The 21,014-nt window shown below is 40.4% G+C and overlaps 4 protein-coding genes and 1 non-coding gene across 5 annotated transcripts; all 5 read right to left on the reverse strand.

Annotated features, from left to right (window-relative positions):
• Nucleotides 1-1,894: 1,894 nt before the first annotated feature.
• LOC104753295 (uncharacterized) lies at nucleotides 1,895-4,614 on the reverse strand. The gene is made up of 5 exons (XM_010475567.3): nucleotides 3,810-4,614; nucleotides 3,640-3,712; nucleotides 2,879-3,414; nucleotides 2,660-2,765; nucleotides 1,895-2,442 (listed from the first exon to the last, which is right to left on the reverse strand). Exons 1-5 carry the CDS (start codon nucleotides 4,478-4,480, stop codon nucleotides 2,170-2,172), a joined length of 1,659 nt encoding a protein of 552 aa, XP_010473869.1. The 5' UTR covers nucleotides 4,481-4,614; the 3' UTR covers nucleotides 1,895-2,169.
• Nucleotides 4,615-6,364: 1,750 nt separating this feature from the next.
• On the reverse strand, nucleotides 6,365-6,480 carry LOC147925068 (U5 spliceosomal RNA). The gene has a single exon (XR_015585595.1). It is a non-coding gene; the product is annotated as a U5 spliceosomal RNA (small nuclear RNA).
• Nucleotides 6,481-8,026: 1,546 nt separating this feature from the next.
• LOC104753296 (uncharacterized) lies at nucleotides 8,027-8,673 on the reverse strand. Its single transcript, XM_087492472.1, has 2 exons — nucleotides 8,610-8,673; nucleotides 8,027-8,289 (listed from the first exon to the last, which is right to left on the reverse strand). Exons 1-2 carry the CDS (start codon nucleotides 8,671-8,673, stop codon nucleotides 8,027-8,029), a joined length of 327 nt encoding a protein of 108 aa, XP_087348598.1.
• A 4,374-nt stretch (nucleotides 8,674-13,047) lies between these two features.
• Nucleotides 13,048-21,008, reverse strand: LOC104749565 (uncharacterized). The gene is made up of 5 exons (XM_010471218.3): nucleotides 20,437-21,008; nucleotides 20,274-20,319; nucleotides 14,194-20,067; nucleotides 13,903-14,005; nucleotides 13,048-13,619 (listed from the first exon to the last, which is right to left on the reverse strand). The coding sequence occupies exons 1-3, from the start codon at nucleotides 20,910-20,912 to the stop codon at nucleotides 19,855-19,857; spliced, it is 735 nt and encodes a 244-aa protein (XP_010469520.1). The 5' UTR covers nucleotides 20,913-21,008; the 3' UTR covers nucleotides 13,048-13,619; nucleotides 13,903-14,005; nucleotides 14,194-19,854.
• Nucleotides 13,290-14,450, reverse strand: LOC104749564 (uncharacterized). Its single transcript, XM_010471217.3, has 3 exons — nucleotides 14,194-14,450; nucleotides 13,903-14,005; nucleotides 13,290-13,619 (listed from the first exon to the last, which is right to left on the reverse strand). Exons 1-3 carry the CDS (start codon nucleotides 14,448-14,450, stop codon nucleotides 13,290-13,292), a joined length of 690 nt encoding a protein of 229 aa, XP_010469519.1.
• Nucleotides 21,009-21,014: the final 6 nt, after the last annotated feature.

The raw sequence follows: 21,014 nt of genomic DNA on the forward strand, positions 1-21,014 counted from the left end.
AAGTGATAAAAAGGAACAATCAGTTGTTTCAGTTGTCTCTATGTTTCATATATCGCAGTAACAACTGTACAAAACCAAAGCTATAAGAACTCTCTCCTTACCCATTCCTATTTTAAAAAGCAAGTATGAAACTGCTCTGTTCTATTTACCTTTTTACACAAGGCAACAAGCCTTTCTAAAGTCATCTCTCTCTCTCTCTCTCTCTCTCTCTCCACCAAAGCTAGTCACGATGGACCTGCACCAAACTTGTAGAACCTTTAGCAATTTTTTCGACCGTTGTATTTAAATCCTCGACGTTATCTGCAGAAATGAGATCATAGTCTCTGCTGGCATCTGGTCTTAGCACGTCAATGGCATTGCGGATGTCTCTGACGGTTTGATCGAATCTAAAAGGTAGCTTTGCCTCTTTCCCATCGAGAAGTGTGATCGTCATTGTAATAATATTCGGCGCAGCTTGTGCGGCCTCCGTGCTTGAATCTTCCTCGACCTGCACTTGAGACGAAGACGTTATAGGCACATCGTGTAACTCAGGCATATCAAAGCCCATCAAACTACACAAGTAGAAGGAAAAAAAGTAAGATTCTTCTCAACTTAAACCCTAAATCAAGAAATCACAAGAAAATGAAAAAGTTACCCAAAAGAAGAAGAAGAGCTTCCGATTTGATAGCCAACTGAAGACGGTAAATGTAACGACGGAAGAGGCGGACGAAAGGCAGGGTTTTGACGCGGCAAGCTTCAAACGCCGAAGCAAAATTCCAGTCTAATCCTTCTAAGTAATAGAGAGCTTCCTCTCGAGGGACTCCAAGATCATTGCAGATTCGGTTCAAATCCGCCGTATCAGCCATCGAAGTCACCGATTTGGGCGGCACTTTACAATCAGAATTTTTTTTTTTTTCTTTTTTCCAAAGAAGTAAAACACTCTGCTTCGTTTTTAGTATAGTGCAGGGGCAAACGACGTCGTGTAACTCAGTTTATATCAACTAAACGTGAGGGGTAAAATGGTAAATAACTAGATGATATGAATTTTGTTTATGCGACTGCGTCGTTTTGGTATAGTAGATAAAATATAAAACGACATCGGTTAGGGTAAAATAACAGTACCAAAAGCAAGAAGAGACCGTTTTATTTGCGCTAACGAATAAAATCAACACAAATACTTTCATAATTAATCTTTTTTTTTATTTAAAATTAATAATTAGAATTTGAATTGAACAGTAGTAGATTCTAGAATAGTTTTTGGATTTTGGTTTTTCAAAACCGATTTTTTCTTCATTCAAGATTTTACATTAAATAAACAGATTTTACATTAAATGGATTATCTCAAAGATGGTTTTTTTACAAATATTAACAAAAAAACTAGAATCCATATAACTAGAAATTTTAAGAAAAACTCTAGATACCTATTCATTCATTTTTTTTCTATCTCAAATATTTTTAAAACAACCAAATATCAAATTCTATTACAAAAAAAAAAAAAAAAAAAAAAAAACTAAAAATCCAAAAATCAAAAACTGAAAACCAAAAAATATAACTTAAGAATCATTTAAGAACACCCACAACCATTCATGGCATTAATGTTCAGAAGACAATTTCCAATAATATACAACCCTAGAGAAAGCTGAATTTTATTGTTGTCAATCAACAACTTAAAACTCAAAACATAAGTGAAATAAAAGAGATGAGGACTAACAGAGGATGAAACAATGAACATCTATATTATTGCCAAATCGCAGAGATAGTAAATATGAAACTCAAACTTGATATATTAGAGAAAACTAAATAAGAAGAGTCGTGATTTAACTTTTGATGGATAAGTTACATAGGTGAAAAGAGAAGATTGTGATGAAGAGAAATAGAAGAAAACTAGAAATGGCAACCAAAAAGGCTCGTGAGATTAGACAAATAGGATTTGGAAGTTAAAATAAAAAGAACAACAGTCGTTTCAGTTGTCTCTATGTTTTATATATATCCCAGTAACAACTGTACATAAACCAAAGCAATAAGAACTCTCTCCTTATCTATTCCTATTTCAAAAAAAACCAAGTATGAAGCTGCTCTGTTCTGTTTTTTTTTAATTTTTCCTTTCTACTCAAGGCAAGAATCCAAAGTCATATACATCTATCTCTCTCTCCCCCTCCATATCCCTCTGTAAACTGTATAAAACCAAAGCTAGTCACGGTAGACCTGAATGAAAGTTGTAGAACCTTTAGAAACTTTTTCGATCGTTGTATCCAAATCCTTGCAGTCGTCAAAATTTGTAGACATGAGAATGTAGTCGCTCCTGTCATATGGTCTTCGCACTTCAATTTCATTGTGGATGTCTCTGACAGTTTGGTCTGGTCTAAAAGGAATAGTTGCCTCTTTCTTATCGTGAAATATGATAGTTATCATAATTTTCTCCGTGCTTGAATCTTCCTCGTCAGCCTTACCCTTCAATTTTTCCTGACAATATTATGATGACAAAAACTCAATTGCTCAGAAGAGGAAATGAAGATAACAGACAAGGTCAATCCAAAGTAACACCATCAGGTGATAAAACTAACATCTCTATGCTTTCCTTGCCAGGTTCTATTTTTAAGCTAAGCTTGCAGGCTAACAGAGTTGGAGAAAGTAGCAAAGACTATACTAAAATAGTGCAGAGGAAGAGAAGAAAAGTTACATCCACTTGAGACGATGCCAATGGAGGAATAGCTACGGGGACACCTTCATCAGTAGCTTTTTTGAGTGACTCTTCTGTCTCGGTCGGGTCAACAACGTTCATGAAACTAAAGTGAATGGTGGAAAAATAAAAAGATTCTCAGATATGGATGTTCAGAGATATCGAAGTAACAGCAGAGAGAGAGACTCGTACTAAGTAAGTATATATGGGAAGAGTCACCTGGAAGAAGAGCTCCCTGAAGCTTGAAACTGTGAAGTCGAATGATCATCCTCTGAGATACGCTGCGGATTCGAATCTTCGAAGCACTCGTCCATTAAAGAGTTGACGGCATTATTTACATGCCATTTGTAGCGATTGAGGTAAGCCTCTGCGACTGATGGAGGCGCTCCAGTGACATGGCAGACATTTTTGATCTTTTCATCATTTGTTTCATCTTCCTTTGGCGGAAGTTGCTCTGGCTGAATCCGCAACGCATTCGAAATCCGACGTGAGCTCATCACCACTGGCCTCGATGTAATTGGCGCCACCGCCGCCACGGATACCTCATTCACAGAAACTCCTGGCAAAGATTTAGGGTAAGGCAATGTTTTTTTCCGGCAAGCCTCCATCGCAGAAGCCAAATCCCAATCGAATCCTTGGAGGTAATAGAGTGCTTCAGAACGACACACTCCAATTTCATTGCAGATTCTGTCAACCTTATATGGCGGAGGAGGGTCTTCCCTGATCTGAGCAGAACTCTTGCTACTTTCCTGAATCTGAATGGAGAAAAATGTAAACAGTTCCTTCATCATAAAGCATACACAAATCTGTGTGCATCTACATAGAAACGTCCCCTACTTTATAAAACGTTCTTTAAGAAAACAGAGAAAAACCAGAGCAAAGACCCATCTAGAGATTAAACTAAGATTCAAAATCTGCACTAAAGTGTTCTATTTTTGAGAACACAGCACAATTTAGGCAGAGAAAGAGAAGATTAGTACCTGCACTTGAGATGAAGACGTTATAGGTACATCGTGTAATTCTCCCGTGTCATGCACGTCATCGCCCATCAAACTGTACAAGTAGACAAAAGGGGTATGAAAATTAAAAACCCTAAATCAAGAAATCACAACTAAACCCTAAATCAAGAAAATAAAATGAAAAATTATACCGAGAAGATGAAGAAGAGCTCCCGATTTGATAGTTGCCAAGTGAAGATAGTGACGACGGTAAATGTAACGGTGGAAGAGGCGGACCTCTGTGACTCATCCTCTCCGCAGCCAAAGCCGTCGATATATCATCTCCCTCAGTCACCGGGATACAAGCGTCAGCAATCCGGTCCAGTGAAACCGACTGATCAATCATCACCTGAATATCATCATCATCATCAACATCATCGTGATCATAATCCTCGTCAAAAGAATACGACGACTGTGGTGGAGGAGCTTGCTGGGGGTCCCAAAAGTTGTTTAAGGCTACGTTTACATCCCAATCAAAGCGTTCGAGGAAAGTGACGAGTTCTTGCAGAGACATTCCATTTCCAGGAGCCACTTCTCGGAATTTTACGATGCGTTGATTCTTCATTGCAAAAGATATCTCCGTCGTCGCCGGATTCGAACTCCCAGGAGCATCGATCGTTCTTATTGACGATCTCGAAGGATTCTGGTTCGATCTTGAATCGAATGGTGTTGTTGACGGATCAACCTGATTCAAAACACAAAGTGGATTGTTGATCGTTGTTTCTCGAGTAGATGAAGACTCCGCCGCCGTGGATTTCTCAGTAACTGGAACCTCCGGCGAAGATTCATCGCAAATTTTGTTAGATTCCTCCGGATCGGCCATCTTCTTCGTCAACAATTTTGGGCGGGACTTTCCAACTTTTTCTTCTTTCTCTGAATCTTTGACTGAAGAATTTTGATTATTTTCTTGATAACAAACAAATACTGCGATCGTTTTTACTGTTTATAGTACATTCCAAACGACGTCGTAGCTTACATCAACTTATATATTACATCAACTTAACCCGAGGGGTAAAATAGTAAATAATAAGAAGAGCTTTTTAACAAATAATTAAGAAATAAGAATAACTCAGTTTACATCAACGAATAATAATTCTACCAAAAAAAAAAAAACATCAACGAATAATAAGCAATTGATAATTCATTTATATACACCCTTAATTAAGTCGATATTGATAATTCATTTCCAAAATCCTATCTCTTATAAGTTGTCACCCAAGCTCACGTACGTCTTGATGATATATATACAAGTCTCTCTGCTCCTCAAGCTTTGTATAAGTTTTGCAAACATACCGACCAAAGGAGAATATTATTTCATGCTCAAGCATAGGTGATAGGTTTGAACGTAATGATCCGGGTTTGTCCTCTGACCCATAGCTTTGATTTGTATTGTTGTAACTTGTAAGACTTAAGAATGTTGCTTGTGTTTTTCTTCTTTTAGCAACTAAGAAATGAGGCAACAAACCATTAATTGTAGATGGAAGAGACATGCTCAAAAAATAGGACTAGCTAGAGATGTGGAAACGTGGACTAAGATTCATTCTGAAGTGAGTGTCTTCTGTTTATATTTAAGTTTAGAAGTAAGCTTCGTTTGATTCTTATACACGTCTTAATTTTGGGTAAATGCATGCATGGCACTGATGGCAGGATGACTTCGGCCTTCGGGAGTCTAGTAAATAGTAATGCATATGCTCATCACCTCATTCACATTGCTAATATTTCATATTTTCTATACAAGGGACTTGTTGGAAGAGAGTTGAGTTTCTTAGTAATGTTTTTACTTAGATTTATTAGTTTCATACATTAATTGTGGTGTCTTTAGAGGAGTGAAGAATTACAACTCTTATAATTGTTTGCTTTGTTTCGGTCATGTCGGTTAAGTCCGATATAAGACGTTGGCTTGAAGTTGTGTTTATCAGTTTTCATAATATAGAAGTTGTGTTTTGAGTAAAAGAGAAAATTGTTAATCATTCTCTGTTCTTCTTCTTTCCTCTTGCTCTCATATATACTCTGTTTTCAGAATAAAGGTCAACAGGGCTTTTGATCTCGACCGGTTTATCAATGTGTTTGGTTTCTTCTAGTTCTACCTTTACCTTATGATTGGCTTAGCAGACATTGCAGTGAGAGCGTCTATTGAGGACCGGATGTGTGTCACAATGTTTGGTCATCTCAGCCATATATGGTGTGGGATGTATGTTGCTCTCCCCATACGTGGTTCCATTAAATCCTGTTGAGGCTTTGGCCTTTGGTTTCCTAATAGTATTGTTATTTTTCTGGTGTGTTTTCGTTTTATATTCCACTTGTATTCCAGCTCTTTTGGAAGACGACTCCTTAACCCAAACATTGCTTTAAGATTTACTATTTATCTATGTTGAATTTTTAAGATTTTTTTAAACCCGAATAATTAGTTGCAAGAATTTATCATTTTATTGAATTTTCCACACACTACAACAATCCTATATGAAAAAGCTCTCTAAACTGATTCATATTCTATCTTGTCGATCTTGTTAAAAGCAAGATGGATCGACTAAACATGAAACTTGAATAAAGACATATATGTACGTCTTACTGGTGATAAACAATACAATTCACTAGCGAGTCAATTATTGTCATAATGCATCACGACACACCGTGGGTGACTGTTTGTGGAAATATGCAACGTATGACAAGGGAATGCTATTCTTTTTTTTTTTTTTTTTTTTTTTGGGTCGACCCGAAGATCGATCCCTCCAAAAATAGGCGTATGCCACTTAGTGTGGAGAGCACACGGTATTCTTTAGTAAAAGGCGAAAGAATAGTTCGCTTTGTGCTCACCACATGGCTGCGTAGGGAATGCTATTCTCATTGCTTGCCTCCAAATGATTTCGTCCACCGGAAGAGAGGACGAGATTCTCCACTAAATTTGAATCGATTCATTTGTTTTGTTTCAAACCCAATTCTTGATGTTTCAGTTTCTTTGAATTCCTCCCCTAGTTTCGAATTCAATTATGCTCGTTCTGTTTTTTATTTGTTTCTCTCTTTCCAAAACTTTTTAGTTTTTTTTTTACTTCTATATAAATGTCATTGAGAAACACAAACACACACACGCCTAACTTCTATATATATAAACACGAACACAAGTCTCTATACATAAACACAAATACACAACATGAACAACACACAAGATACGTAAGTTTCAATTATTATTGCTTGACATCCTAAAAAAAAAAGTTATACCATGTAAGAAAAGTCCATAAAATTATGTCCCTCTAATTTCTAATAATTTATTTTGATAGTAATTTCATTTTTTTTCTCCTCAAATGAAAGCATCTGATTCGAAGATGTTATCTTAATCATACAATTAAAAATTATGGGATCACCATTCGGAAAATGCAAAAAAAAAGTATTAGTGGATTCGGCAAATGCAAAATTATGGAATCACTAGTAATTTCGAAGCTGTTAACATTTATGACTAATAGTGGATTCTGTTTAGGACACATATAAAAAGACATCATCTTTTCAAGTCGTTCCAAAACCATATACCATTTCCCTATATCTTGAGAAGGGATTCGATTATAGATAATGATAGCAATACCTAATGATAATCATGGAAGGCGAGAATCAAGTAAATGGTATTTGGTTTTGGAACAACATGAAAATAGGATTAAGATAACATCTTCGAATCAGATGGGTTATGGATCACCATCTGACTTGTGTTTGTGTGTATATAGAAATTTGTATGCGTAAATATAGGAGATAGGCTTGTGTGTGTTTGTGTTTCTTGATGACGTTTACAAAGAAGAAGAAAACGAAAATTTTTGGGAAAGAGAAAAACAAACCAATAACGAAACGACTATAATTGGATCCGAACAGAGGAATTCGAAAGTAGAAAACTGAAACTTCAAGAATTGGGTTCGAAACAAAAAAAAATGAATCGATTCAAATTTAGTGGAAACTTTATTTTATTAAACACTCAAAGCCTCAAAGGACTCTTAGGATTTTAGACACTCAAACTTATGAAGATTTATCTTCACCAAGCTTTCATATTTATAGTACATCTCTTAACGAATATTACATGACTCATATTACATAGCATATTTCTTTCTTCACATATTTTATTTTTATGACGGTCTATTTCCCCATGATAACTATTGTATCGAGTCAGATAGAGCCCAAACTTTGACCTCTATTTATATATCTCCGGAAAAAAGGTTCAAAGGCTAATTCTCCCCGAATCAAAAGTTTAAAACATGTATCTCCCCGAATTAATAGTTCGAAATCTATTAACCCACAAACCCGAGTTATGTTGGTTTCTTGTTTGTTATACCGACGATTATAGAACATAAACCAAAGAAAACCAGATTTTGACCCAATTCTAACTTAAACCCAATTAAAACCTAAACCATGTCTCTACGGTTAATCGATTACAATGAGAGAGCTGGATGATAATACATCGATTACCAACGCAAAGCTGAAGAGTATCCGCCGGAGGATCGTAGTAACCACATAATGAAGAATCGAAGTCGGAGTAATAACCAGGTGGTGTCCACTGAACGCCGACGCCAACGACGAGAGGGTGAGAGGAGAAGCGGTTGTGAAAGAGTACGTCGTGGCCGATGACGGAAGAATCCGACGTCACGGCGACGGTGAACTCTTCTCCGAAGAAATCGACAAAGTATTTTTTCCTGAGTAGCGTAACTCCTGATGCTTCTGAGATCTATTAAGCTAGCTTTCTCACTGTTTACAATGTGGCACTCTCTACAGTTAATCAATTTAGAGATTAGGATTATAAAATCTGGGAATTGTTCTTATTTGTCTGATTTGTGTTAAAAGTAAATTTGAGAATTTTTCTTGTTTTTGTTTTTGTAACGCGATGGATTTCGTGGAGAGATCCGTCGATTTGATCTCGCGGCAGATTTCGTCTAGGGATTTAGATATGAAAGAGGAATCTCCGTGTAGCTGGAGACATATACCTTTGATGAGATCCTCGAGGCTTCGCTGGAACAAGCTGTCCATGAGCGAATTTGAAGACGCCATTTGATAGGAAATGAGAACGAATCCGGGGGGAGGTATGACAACTAAGAGTTATATGATCTACATAGTCTTTGAGAAGCGAAATCGGAGATCAGATTCGTGGGGTTTTTCATGCCGGTGATCATGATTTGCTCAGTCTCGGATTCTGATGAGAGTCGAACGGAACAGAGGACGTGAAATATTGTTTGGGTTTTAATTGAGTTTAAATTAGAATTGGGTCAAAAGCTGGTTTTCTTTGGTTTATGTTCTATATAGTCGGTATAACAAACAAGAAACCAACATAACTTGGGTTTGTGGGTTAATAGATCTTGAACTATTAATTCGGGGAGATACATGTTTTGAACTTTTGATTCAGGAAGAATTAGCCTTCAAACTTATTTTTCGGAGATATATAGATAGATGTCAAAGTTTGGGCTCTATCTGACTCGATACAATAGTTCTCATCGGGAAATAGACCGTCGGCCCCAAACTTTATTCTTTACTTCACAATACTTACTTCGCATCAATTCTTTACTTCACTTTAATGCTTTAAGTAAAAGAAAAGAGGAGAGTAGAGAGTAGTAAAGAACAAGTTAAGGACAAGTCGTTTACAGTTGTGTGTGTGGTACCATATTCCGGCGCGTCAAACCATTCTTCTAACACGACGTCCTCTTGCTTTATCTTCACACCGTAAGCCATGATTTCCAAATCCGTACAATGATAACTCATTCTCTCTAGAGCTGATCGAATATTTGAATAAATCAAATTAGGCTTAATATCTTTAGGGATTGGGTAATCGTCCATGTTCTAGAACACGCATGTCTTAGCACCTGCGAACGCACACCTAAATAAACACGATTACGAAACAGCAGGAATTCACATACCCAATACAAGTGATTTCGAGCAAGGAAGAGAGATCTTACCTGTTTTTCCTTTGGACATGCCGAAGAAGTTGTTCATGGTTGATAGATGAGAGACACTATTTAATTTCTCTTTGTGAGAAGAAACAAGATACTAAAAGATTATTGGTCCTGACAAGCCAGAATGAAGTTGTTCATGGTTGATAGCACAACTCATTGCTTCATATACAAGCCAGAATGGCTTGCCAAGATTATTGGTCCTGAAAAGCGCAAACACCGTTAGAGGGAATGACTTGGTCTTACTTTCACGTATGATCTATATCAAAACGTTAGCTGGTTTTGTAATGAAGTGGTTACTTATGTTTTTTGTATCGTCATGTGAAGCTTTGTTCTATTTCCTTTACAATTAAGTAAGAATGCTGAACTTTTGGTAGTTGGATTACGCTTATAATGATGGCATCTGGAAAGGTTTGATTCACCATTTCTTCTTCTCCAATTCCTATGTCCGAAAAAAGTTAAGAATTTGCTCTGTTTTGTAAAGTATATAATGAAGAAACAGAGGAGATGAGAGGGAAAAGGGAAAAGGGAAAAGGGAAAAGCAGAGCAAAGTGATCATATGTCGCTGTAACAACTGTGCATATTCTAAGCTATAATAAGAACTCTCCCCTTATCCATTCCTATTTCAAAAACCAAGTATGAAGCTGCTCTGTTCTAATCTTTTTTTCCTTTCTATACAAGTCAAGAATCATCAAGTCCTAATCATCTCTGCGCATTGGATGTATTGATCACATAGGTTTCAACGTGTAATTATCTGGGTGATCCGGTATAATATATGTGATCAATACATCAGAATGCACCCTTCTTTGTTATATAAGAGGCGATAGACATGCATGCCTCTATGATGAACCCTAGTTGGATATGTTGGACCGTATCCGACTTAATAACTTGTTTTCATTGGATCAAACGTAAAATGTAGCTGACTGAGATCTCGCAAATATGAGTATCTCTTCGGGTGTTACGGTTTTTTTTTGATGGTCGGAGAAGATTGGGACAACATGAGTTAGGATTTAGAAGGAAGACGGGTTGATACCTATTGCATTGTATACTGTTCTATTCCCCCGACGTAGAGTAATCGGCCGGAGTTCGTCGAATATGCGTGCCGTTGATGGTTTTGTTATTGAGGATTGACAATTGAGCATAGCTATTGATTCCCCTTTGATTTGTATTGTTGTAACTTGTAAGACTTACGAATTTTTTTTATTTATTATTCTTTTGGCAACTAAGAAACGAGGCCACAAACCATTAATTAACCAAAGTAACCAAAAAAAAAAATAAAAAAAAAACTAATTTTCATTGAGAAAATGCAATTATTTTGGTGATTAAGTATATCAAAATAATTATGAAAATACCGTAAATAATCCTCTGTACTCTTTTTATTTTATTTTTAATTGATAAGATAAATTATTCTATATCAACATGGTGAATACAATTCCATTATGTCGGTTCGGCAACTCCTTTATCTGTCTAGATTTGTTATGTAAATATTTATTACAGTTATGTAAATATTTATTTTACAGTTATTTATTTATCAAATCTCATAACAAGGAATTGCTATTTATGATTGCTGATGTCCCCAAATCGTTCCGGTGACTTTTGGATATTCGATTTCTATTTCTCCAATTTATTAAAGAACTCTTATCTTTCTTCCGAATTTGATTTAATATTACTTCTTTTATTTAGTGGAAAAAATGAGCTTAGATATGCAGACCAATGGATGATTTACCTGCACTGTAGTTCCTGTTCAATTTTTGAAAAATAGGCGCTAATTATATATATTTTTTTAAAAAATTATTTTAGGTTTTAAAATAAACTATTTTTTTATGTAAATTTAGTATGGTCCTAGTGCAAATGAACACTGCTTGCACATGTATATCGATATGCCAAAGCAATGCAGATAAATGGGTCAATAGAAGTAAAGTCTTCAAAAAATGTGAAAAGTATCTCCATAAAATCAACTCGATGAAATTGGGAGCCATATTTCTTTTGTGCGTCGATAATGTAGCGGAATGATACATATGCCAAAGCTGCTGCGGTGAGATACGTTATCCATTCATTACAACTTTTAACATAAGCTGGCCATCGTTTCTTGTTTATGTAAATCTAAAGTAATGAGAATAACTCTTCATTCATGCAATCAAATATTTAATGAAAGCATTTATATGTTAAAATTTTGGATTTTTATTTTATGGATCCCTAATAAAAATAATAGATGAATAATTCTAAATAAAAGATAAGTCCAGGGAAAAATAAAAAATACTAATAATATAGTCTCATTGGTTTAAGGAGTTTATGGCAGGTGTAAGTATATTTAATTGAGCTAATGTATTGCCACTTTGGGCAGGCTGCTCAATCAACACAAAAAGTATCAAATTTGAACTGAGTAGTATTAATATTTGTGATGTCATTGTCCTTGTGGATTGACTACAAGAATGGTGTATATCGATGATCAGGAAAAAAAACATTATGGTTTTATCGAGAATTACAAAAATATATTTAGAAATTGAAAATGGGTGTAAAATAAAACCACATTTTTCTTTGTTTTGTTTTTTTTTAATTTTGTTTAACCCATCTAAGTTTTAACCTACAGTAAAACCTCTATAAATTAATAATATTGAGACCATGGAATTTTATTAATTTATAAAGTTTTTAATTATCGATAAATTAATAATTATTAATTATTGATAAATGAATGTTATGAAAATATCTTTTTGTTTTCATAATTTTCAAAAAAAAATGAAAAATTAATGAGAAAGATTATAAATGAGATCCAACAATAAAATTTTATTTTATTAATATAGTATTTTCACAATTTTCGATGCAATTTGAGTAAATTTTTGATGCAATAAGAAATATTAGAATTGAGCTCCAACAATAATGCAAATTCAATAATAGATAAACAACACTAGAATCATATTTCACTAAATTTTCTTCGATATATGCATATATATATATATATTAATTTATATCATTATTAATTTATGATACTGATGGAACTATATATTTCCATACGATTTCAAAAAAAAAATTATCTTATTATTTTATCAAATTATGTCATTTTTTACACCGAAAGAATTTTTAATTTTTAATTTTTAATAAAATGGAAAATTAGTTAGAAAGATTAGAAATAAGATCCAAATTAATTTATGATACTGGAAAATTTTCTTAAATAAGAGTATTAATAATTTATACCGTATCTCTAAAAGTTGCAACCAAGCTCTCATCTTCAAGTTTCTGCTCTTCGACCTTATGTAAGTCTCGAAAACACACCTACCATAGGAACAATATTCGTATGTGTGGAAGCCTCGGTTTCCACGTAAATATCCATCATGTCCCCCCAAAATCATCCGGTGATCCGGTTCTCCGACCATTAAGCTCGGATCATCCGTACCAATTATCATATCCTTGCGTACATCCAATGAACCTTTTGTGTTCTCTAAAAAAACTGATAGACGCGACGCAATTATGATCCCTAGCAAAGTTTAAAAGAAACAACGGCTGCTTCAAATCTCTCTATGTTTCATTAATTTCTCTATGTTTGACTAATCGAAGCTATAAGAAACAAATATATGCTCACAAAAAAAAAAGAAACAAATATGCTTTGCTTTGCTCTGCTCTATTTTTTTCTTTTCTATACAAGGCAAGAATCATTTCTAAAGTCCTATGATACATCTCTCTCTCCACTCTCTTTCATCAATCAATGGAAACTGTGCAAAACCAAAGCTACGGATTAAGGTAGATCTGGAGGAGAGTTGTGGACCGACCAGCAGAAATCTCGTGTACAGTTATATTGGAGTCCATATAATCTACTCCAGCCATTGATTGCAAAGAGTAGTTTCTGTCGCTGCCTGGTGTTAGCTCGTCAATGGCATCGCGGATGTCTCTGACGGTTTGGTTGGATCTAAAAGGAATATTTACGGACCTACCATCGGCCAAGATGATAGTTATTGTAATAGTAGTCCGCGCAGCTCGAGGCCCCAAAATTATTCTGTCTTGGAAGGCAACAGGATCAGGGAATGACTCAGTCCTTGAATCTTCCTCAACAGCCTTACCCTTCAAATTAAGACAAAACAAAATACTCAGAAGAGAAGATTGAGAAATGCTAGCAGTACTATATATCAATGTTGCGTTCCCTTTTTTTGTTTAACTATCATAAATCTTAAGAAAACAGGTAAATCCAAGCCAAAGGAAAACCATCAAGACATGATAGAATGTTAATTCCTTACGAACTACTAAGATCCACATTGCCTGCTTCTGTTTTGAGCTTAGCTTTTAGCAAACACAGCTCGAAGCAAGACCATAGTAAGAAAATGCAGAGGAAGAGAGGGTTACTTACATCCACTTGAGACGACGCCAGTCCAAGAATAGCTACTGCGGCGTTTTCTTCACCAGCCTTTTTGAGCAACCTTTCTGGCTCGGTCGGATCAACCTCCATCAAACTGTACAAGCAAGTGAATGGCGGAAAAAAGATTCAGAAATGGAAGTTTATAGATCCTTTACAGGACAGGAGAGAGGCACCTACTAAGCATACTTCATAAACCAACATCTACGGGACTATTCCATACTTCTTGGAGACAAAATCCCAAGTAAAGAAAAGTTAACAAAGAGAAAAAGAAAAGGAAATCACCTAGGCAGACCTCTGGTGCCTATCATTCTCATATCAACTGCCGTGGAAATGTCATCCTCTGAGAACCCATCAAGGTAACAGCCGACGGCTTGGTCTATATTCCAGTTGCAGAGTTGAAGGATAGAGATTGCTTTCTCTCTAGTCGCTCCACCAACCGCATCGCAGAATGAGGAGATGAGTTTATCATTCAACTGAGACGGTTTGATGGAACCCGGGTCATGACCGTACCGCGGTGAGAACCGGTACATTGGTACCATCGTCTAGCAGCTCGCGTAGGAGCATAAAAGTCGGTCCAGAACATCAACGCGGCATCAACCAGTCCCCAAGGATCATCGAGGAGGAGCAAGACAACGTCATCTAATGAGCAATACAAGGCCAAACTCCAACCTTACACCAATGGCTCATGGCTAGCATCACCAATGAAGAGCCTTGGGTGCGACCAGCTTTGGGAAGCTTGATTTGTGTGTCTTCACCATCACGCTAGCGTGAAGACACCCCTAAGTCATTAGAAGGAGCTGTACTCTTTTTCCTACTTCGGGTTTGTCCCAATGGGTTTACCGAAGGGGTTTTAACGAGGCAGCGAGCTCTAGTGCATCTCCACTTCGTTCCCTCTTGGCTCATGACTTGGAAACTTTCATTAACAAGATTATGGGCCAAGGAAGTGAAGATCCTATCAGCCACGTCCCACCAATGACGTGGCAACCCTATCTCCTTCCTTCCTTTCCTTTATTTTCTTTGAACTCTCTTATGACCGTTGGATGGTCTTTATTCCCTTTTTGCTTTTGCTTTTACTTTATGGCCAAGTGTATGGTTCAGATCATGGCCGCGCGTCTAGGGTTTTAGTGTCCCCCTTATGTAAGCTTGCCTATATAAAGGCCTAAACCCTCATTGTAGAAAAAAAGACTGGAATATAGAAATTATTGGCCCAAAGATTGGATCTTTGTTCATTCCTCTCTCCCGCTCAAGTCCGGGACTTGGCTCTAGAGAAACCCTAGAAGGTTCAAGAACCGGGTTCATGACCTTCTAGTCCGACCGTATCACGGGCCGAGCCATCTCCCGTGTGTCGTCGACTCAATCCACCGGCCATTCATCCCCATCTATCCGAGAGACAAACGAGTCGAGCATCTCCTCGCGAATCTCTCTCCGTCCGTTCTTGTCGTTCCTTGGTCCCGTTTCCTTCCGTACATCGCTCCATCCGCGGCGTCCATCCGTACGCAGCGTCTGTTCCTATCCGCGCTCCATCCGCTCACTCGTCCATCCGACGCGTCCGTACGTCCGTTTATCCGCCGCGTCCGACCATCCGTCCGTACGTCCGTACGCAGCATCCGTTTCCATCCGTTTCCTAACTAGAGCCGAACGAGTCGAGTATCTCCTTGTGATGCTCTAGTCCATCCGCGTTCCATCCGCTCACTCGTCCGTACGTCCATTTATCCGCCGCGTCCGACCATCCGTCCGTACGTCCGCTGTTCCGCGTCCATTCGCGTCCATTCTCGTCCCTAACCGAACCGCTTCTCCGGTCCGCTCCGCTGTATCCTCCGTCCGTACGTCCGTGAACCACGTCCGTAGTCCGGGGTCACATCAGTTTGGTATCAGAGCTGAAGTTCCTCAAAGGTTGTGTCGTTCTAACCCAGAAACTCATCTCATTTTGTTTAAAGTTTGAATCTTGTGTGCTATAGGTTGTTAGTTTCGTTTTGTGTTCTAGGTTGATAGATTCCATCTCGTTTCTTGTTTGTTCTTGTTCGTTCTCGTTGCTTTTATATTCTTGTTGTTCTTGTTTATGTTCTTGAGTTGTTTGTGCTAGATCTTTTTAGGGTGACTTGCTTTTGGTTTCGATGTTTTTAGGGTGTAGATCGTTAAAGTTCTTTGCTTTATTTTGCCTTCCTTGTTAGTTGTGGTCCTTAGACGCGTGTCAGTCCTAGGATAGTCGTTTTGCGTCAAAGTTCTTTTCTTTTGTCGTTTTGTAGGTTGCTTTTTGCTTTTTGCTTTAGTTCCATCATTGGTTCCTTGCTCTTAATCATTGAATATCCGCTTTGCCTTAGAATATTCCCTACACTAAAGCAAAACGCGTCATTTTGCGGACAGGTGTGCAAGAGTGGTCCAACAGACAAAGCACACGTCCAAGGTCGAGAAGCAACCACAAACTGAGAGCCGGACGCACCGCGGTCATCGACCATTGTCTCCGATCGATCGCCCTCGCCGTCCGTACGCTGACCATCGTCCCATACGACAGCCGTTGGCCGTCCGTACCGCTGCTCGCACTAGTCGACCGTACTGCGACTGCCGTCCGTACCGCAACCACCGTCCGTACCGCGACCGCCGTCCGTACCGCGACCGCTGTCCATACCGCAACCGTCGTCCGTACCGCGTTCGCCGTCCATACCGTAGCCGCCGTCCGTACCGCAACCGTTGGCCGTACGGCGACAGCCGTCCGTACCGCGACCGCCATCCGTACCAGTTGTCCGTACCGACGTCCGACCACCATTGGCCGCCCGTACCGTTGATCGTACATAGTTCCAAGTCCGTGATCGTTAGCCAATGCTTGATTCGACATTGATCAAGTATGGAGCACGAAGATCGTTATTCCGATGATGAACCATGGTACCAAGAACACCATGGTAGTGAACCGGAACTAGGGGCTACCGAGGACGAACCATGGTACGACGAAATCCACGGTACTGAGTCCGAACAAGAGGCTACCCAGGACGCATCATGGTACAATGAATACTATGAAGAAGTGTTGGATCAAGAGGACCACGGGCATGGATCACCGGGCTACTATTGGCCGTCTATGTCACGAGCTACGCGCCTTAACGAGCCAAGGATGAATCTATACGATGATTCCGATAGTGATGACTTGGGTTCTTACTACAAACCGTCCACATATCGCCGAGAGCCCAAGGAGAAGTCCCCAAGGCGCGTCCAAAGAACTCCGACCTGGTCACCGCACGCATCGCCCAGCAAACCTAGTTCCCACCGTATCCAGAACCAAGGTTTTCCGAGCTGGCCACCACGCGCATCACCGGCCAACCCGTCAAATATCGGCCAAGATAAAGGCAAGGCGAGCATGGTGGGTTCTCGGACTAAGTCAATGGACCTAGCCGCAAAGAGAACGGAGTCTACTTCCGAACCGCTCAGTACAATAGACGCCTTGATCTCTCTCCAACGCGGACTTCAATACATCAACGACAGGCTCGACCGAGTAGAATCGCGGGCAACTCAGAGACGGTTCGAGAGAAGCTCGAGTGTTCACCAAGGCCGCAACCAAGGAATTCCTACCTGGTCCCCAAGTGCGTCCACGCGGGAACAGACATCACGGCGTCAAGACCATGAACCGTTTCCGACACCAGATCCGCGATCAAGGCACCACTCGGCCTATGTTGAGCAACCATGCAAGACGTATGTGCGCCCAGCCCAGTGCCGAGAACTGACAATACGGTACGAGGAACCAGCCCAAGGAGAAGTCCGTCCCCGGATCATACCAAGGATGGAAATGCCAAGGACGTGTACCAAGCCGTGCACCAAGCCACCTGAAGGACCTGCGCCAAGGACGCAACCAGATTGTGAACCGGGCAAAGAAGAGGACGACTATGGAGCAGGAGGAATCATAGAGCCTCCAGCCGAGCCTCCTGACCACCAAACTTGCGTACTTGGAGACACCAGCTGTTACGCGGACCAAGGTCAACCCGTAACCGACCTTGACGACGGAGCCAACACTCAACCGCCGTTTCCAGAGCCGACCATGGTACGTGATTCCACAATCGACACGCGTACCAAGCAATTAGGCGAGGCCAAAGAAGAGTATTCCCGCGCAATCGAAGTCATATCTGGAGTTCCCTTGTTAATGGGGAGTTTCAAGCTCAAGGAGCCACCGGAGATGGCCATTGATGGAATTTTGCACTCGGTATTGTTCACGACTACTTTAGGTAGTAAGCTCCAGCTGGGAGTCGCCTATACCGTGCCATCCTTCTCTACTCGTAGCGCCAAGGCCGTTTCCGCACAAGGTCCTATGGCGATGAATTTTTGCAAATACGGTGCGGACCAAACCTTTGTGTGGCATCCAGGAGAGTCCCCACAAGCAACCAAGGTTCATGATGGGATAGGAGCGACCAATGCTGCTGGCCTTACCGGGGAAGTCTTATCCTTTTCTCTTAAGGCCTTACTTTTTCCTTTTGATCCCGGTAAAATTAGACCTTGGTTGAACTTTTGATGCTTCTGATTTGGTTTCCTTTTTGATCCAGGTTTTGGACAGAGTTTTGAGGTCAACACCTTTTCAAGAGGGAGGGAATGATGGAACCCGGGTCATGACCGTACCGCGATGAGAACCGGTACATTGGTACCATCGTCTAGCAGCTCGCGTAGGAGCATAAAAGTCGGTCCAGAACATCAACGCGGCATCAACCAGTCCCCAAGGATCATCGAGGAGGAGCAAGACAACGTCATCTAATGAGCAATACAAGGCCAAACTCCAACCTTACACCAATGGCTCATGGCTAGCATCACCAATGAAGAGCCTTGGGTGCGACCAGCTTTGGGAAGCTTGATTTGTGTGTCTTCACCATCACGCTAGCGTGAAGACACCCCTAAGTCATTAGAAGGAGCTGTACTCTTTTTCCTACTTCGGGTTTGTCCCAATGGGTTTACCGAAGGGGTTTTAACGAGGCAGCGAGCTCTAGTGCATCTCCACTTCGTTCCCGCTTGGCTCATGACTTGGAAACTTTCATTAACAAGATTATGGGCCAAGGAAGTGAAGATCCTATCAGCCACGTCCCACCAATGACGTGGCAACCCTATCTCCTTCCTTCCTTTCCTTTATTTTCTTTGAACTCTCTTATGACCGTTGGATGGTCTTTATTCCCTTTTTGCTTTTGCTTTTACTTTATGGCCAAGTGTATGGTTCAGATCATGGCCGCGCGTCTAGGGTTTTAGTGTCCCCCTTATGTAAGCTTGCCTATATAAAGGCCTAAACCCTCATTGTAGAAAAAAAGACTGGAATATAGAAATTATTGGCCCAAAGATTGGATCTTTGTTCATTCCTCTCTCCCGCTCAAGTCCGGGACTTGGCTCTAGAGAAACCCTAGAAGGTTCAAGAACCGGGTTCATGACCTTCTAGTCCGACCGTATCACGAGCCGAGCCATCTCCCGTGTGTCGTCGACTCAATCCACCGGCCATTCATCCCCATCTATCCGAGAGACAAACGAGTCGAGCATCTCCTCGCGAATCTCTCTCCGTCCGTTCTTGTCGTTCCTTGGTCCCGTTTCCTTCCGTACATCGCTCCATCCGCGGCGTCCATCCGTACGCAGCGTCTGTTCCCATCCGCGCTCCATCCGCTCACTCGTCCATCCGACGCGTCCGTACGTCCGTTTATCCGCCGCGTCCGACCATCCGTCCGTACGTCCGTACGCAGCATCCGTTTCCATCCGTTTCCTAACTAGAGCCGAACGAGTCGAGTATCTCCTTGTGACGCTCTAGTCCATCCGCGTTCCATCCGCTCACTCGTCCGTACGTCCATTTATCCGCCGCGTCCAACCATCTGTCCGTACGTCCGCTGTTCCGCGTCCATTCGCGTCCATTCTCGTCCCTAACCGAACCGCTTCTCCGGTCCGCTCCGCTGTATCCTCCGTCCGTACGTCCGTGAACCACGTCCGTAGTCCGGGGTCACATCACGGTTGCTCTGGCAAATTCGACGGAGCCTCAGCAGATTCCTCGCTCACTGAAACCTCCGGCAAGGTTTTGCTGCGGCAAGCCTCCACAGCCGTACCAAAATCCCACTTGAATCCCTCAAAATAAAAGAGTGCCTCTTCTCGAGACACTTTGGGTTCATTGCAGGCTCGATCAATCCAAGTCTCCACCGGTGGCCAACCACTACTTCTTTCCTGCATATGCATCAACATTGAGTTACAAAGAAGGCCAAGCCACAGACAGATCATCAAGAGATAATAGGTTGCTATCTCCATATGTAAAACTAAGATTCCCATTCTTCATTGCCAGGTCTAATGTGTAAAACTAAGCTTAGCTTTTAGCAAACACATCTCAAGATCTTAGCCATATAGTGCAGAGAAAGAGAAGAAGATTATACTACCTTTGCTTCAGGGACATGTCCTCCTGTCGAGTCAATCTCCATCGAACTGTAAAAAGTATAACGAACCAAGAAATCACATTCAAAGGAATACACTAAACCCTAAAATTCAAGAAATTTCACCACAAGGGAATTCGAATCAGAAAAAAAAAACACAAATCCATACTCAGAAGAAGAGCTCCCGATTCTGAGTTGTTTAAACTGCGGTGTTGAAATATATCTTCGACGTTTCCCCTGAGGAGGCGTTGGACGGCGCTCGTCGTAGAAATAGCCGACGGCTAGATCTATATTCCAATTGCTGCGCGATAGGTAAGCGTATGCGTCTTCTACACCCGCTCCAGCAGCCGCTTCGCAAAATCGTCTGATTAGTTGATTTCTCGACTGTTCATCGGGAAGATTCAAACTCCGAAGTGAATCGATCATTATCGGCGGTGTAGACGACGCCTTCGACGCGGATTTCTCGTTCACCGGCAAAGATTGAACCGTGAGTAACGGGACCGGCAAGGTTTGGCTACGGCAAGCCTCCATCGCCGAATCCAAATTCCACTGGAATCCGTCGAGGTAACAGATTGCTTCTTCAGTACACACTCCAAGTTCATCGCAGATTCGTTTCACCGGATCAACCATCATCGTCGTCGTCATCCCTAATTTGGGCGGGACTTCTACTCTCTTTCTCCCTCTGAGTTTAGCCAAGAAGACGAAAGATATATTTCTTGTACCAAAACAACGTCGTTTCCATGCCCA

This window comes from Camelina sativa, chromosome 16 (assembly GCF_030686135.1).
Source record: "Camelina sativa cultivar CO46 ecotype springtype chromosome 16, ASM3068613v1".
In the NCBI taxonomy this organism is placed as follows: Eukaryota; Viridiplantae; Streptophyta; class Magnoliopsida; order Brassicales; family Brassicaceae; genus Camelina; species Camelina sativa.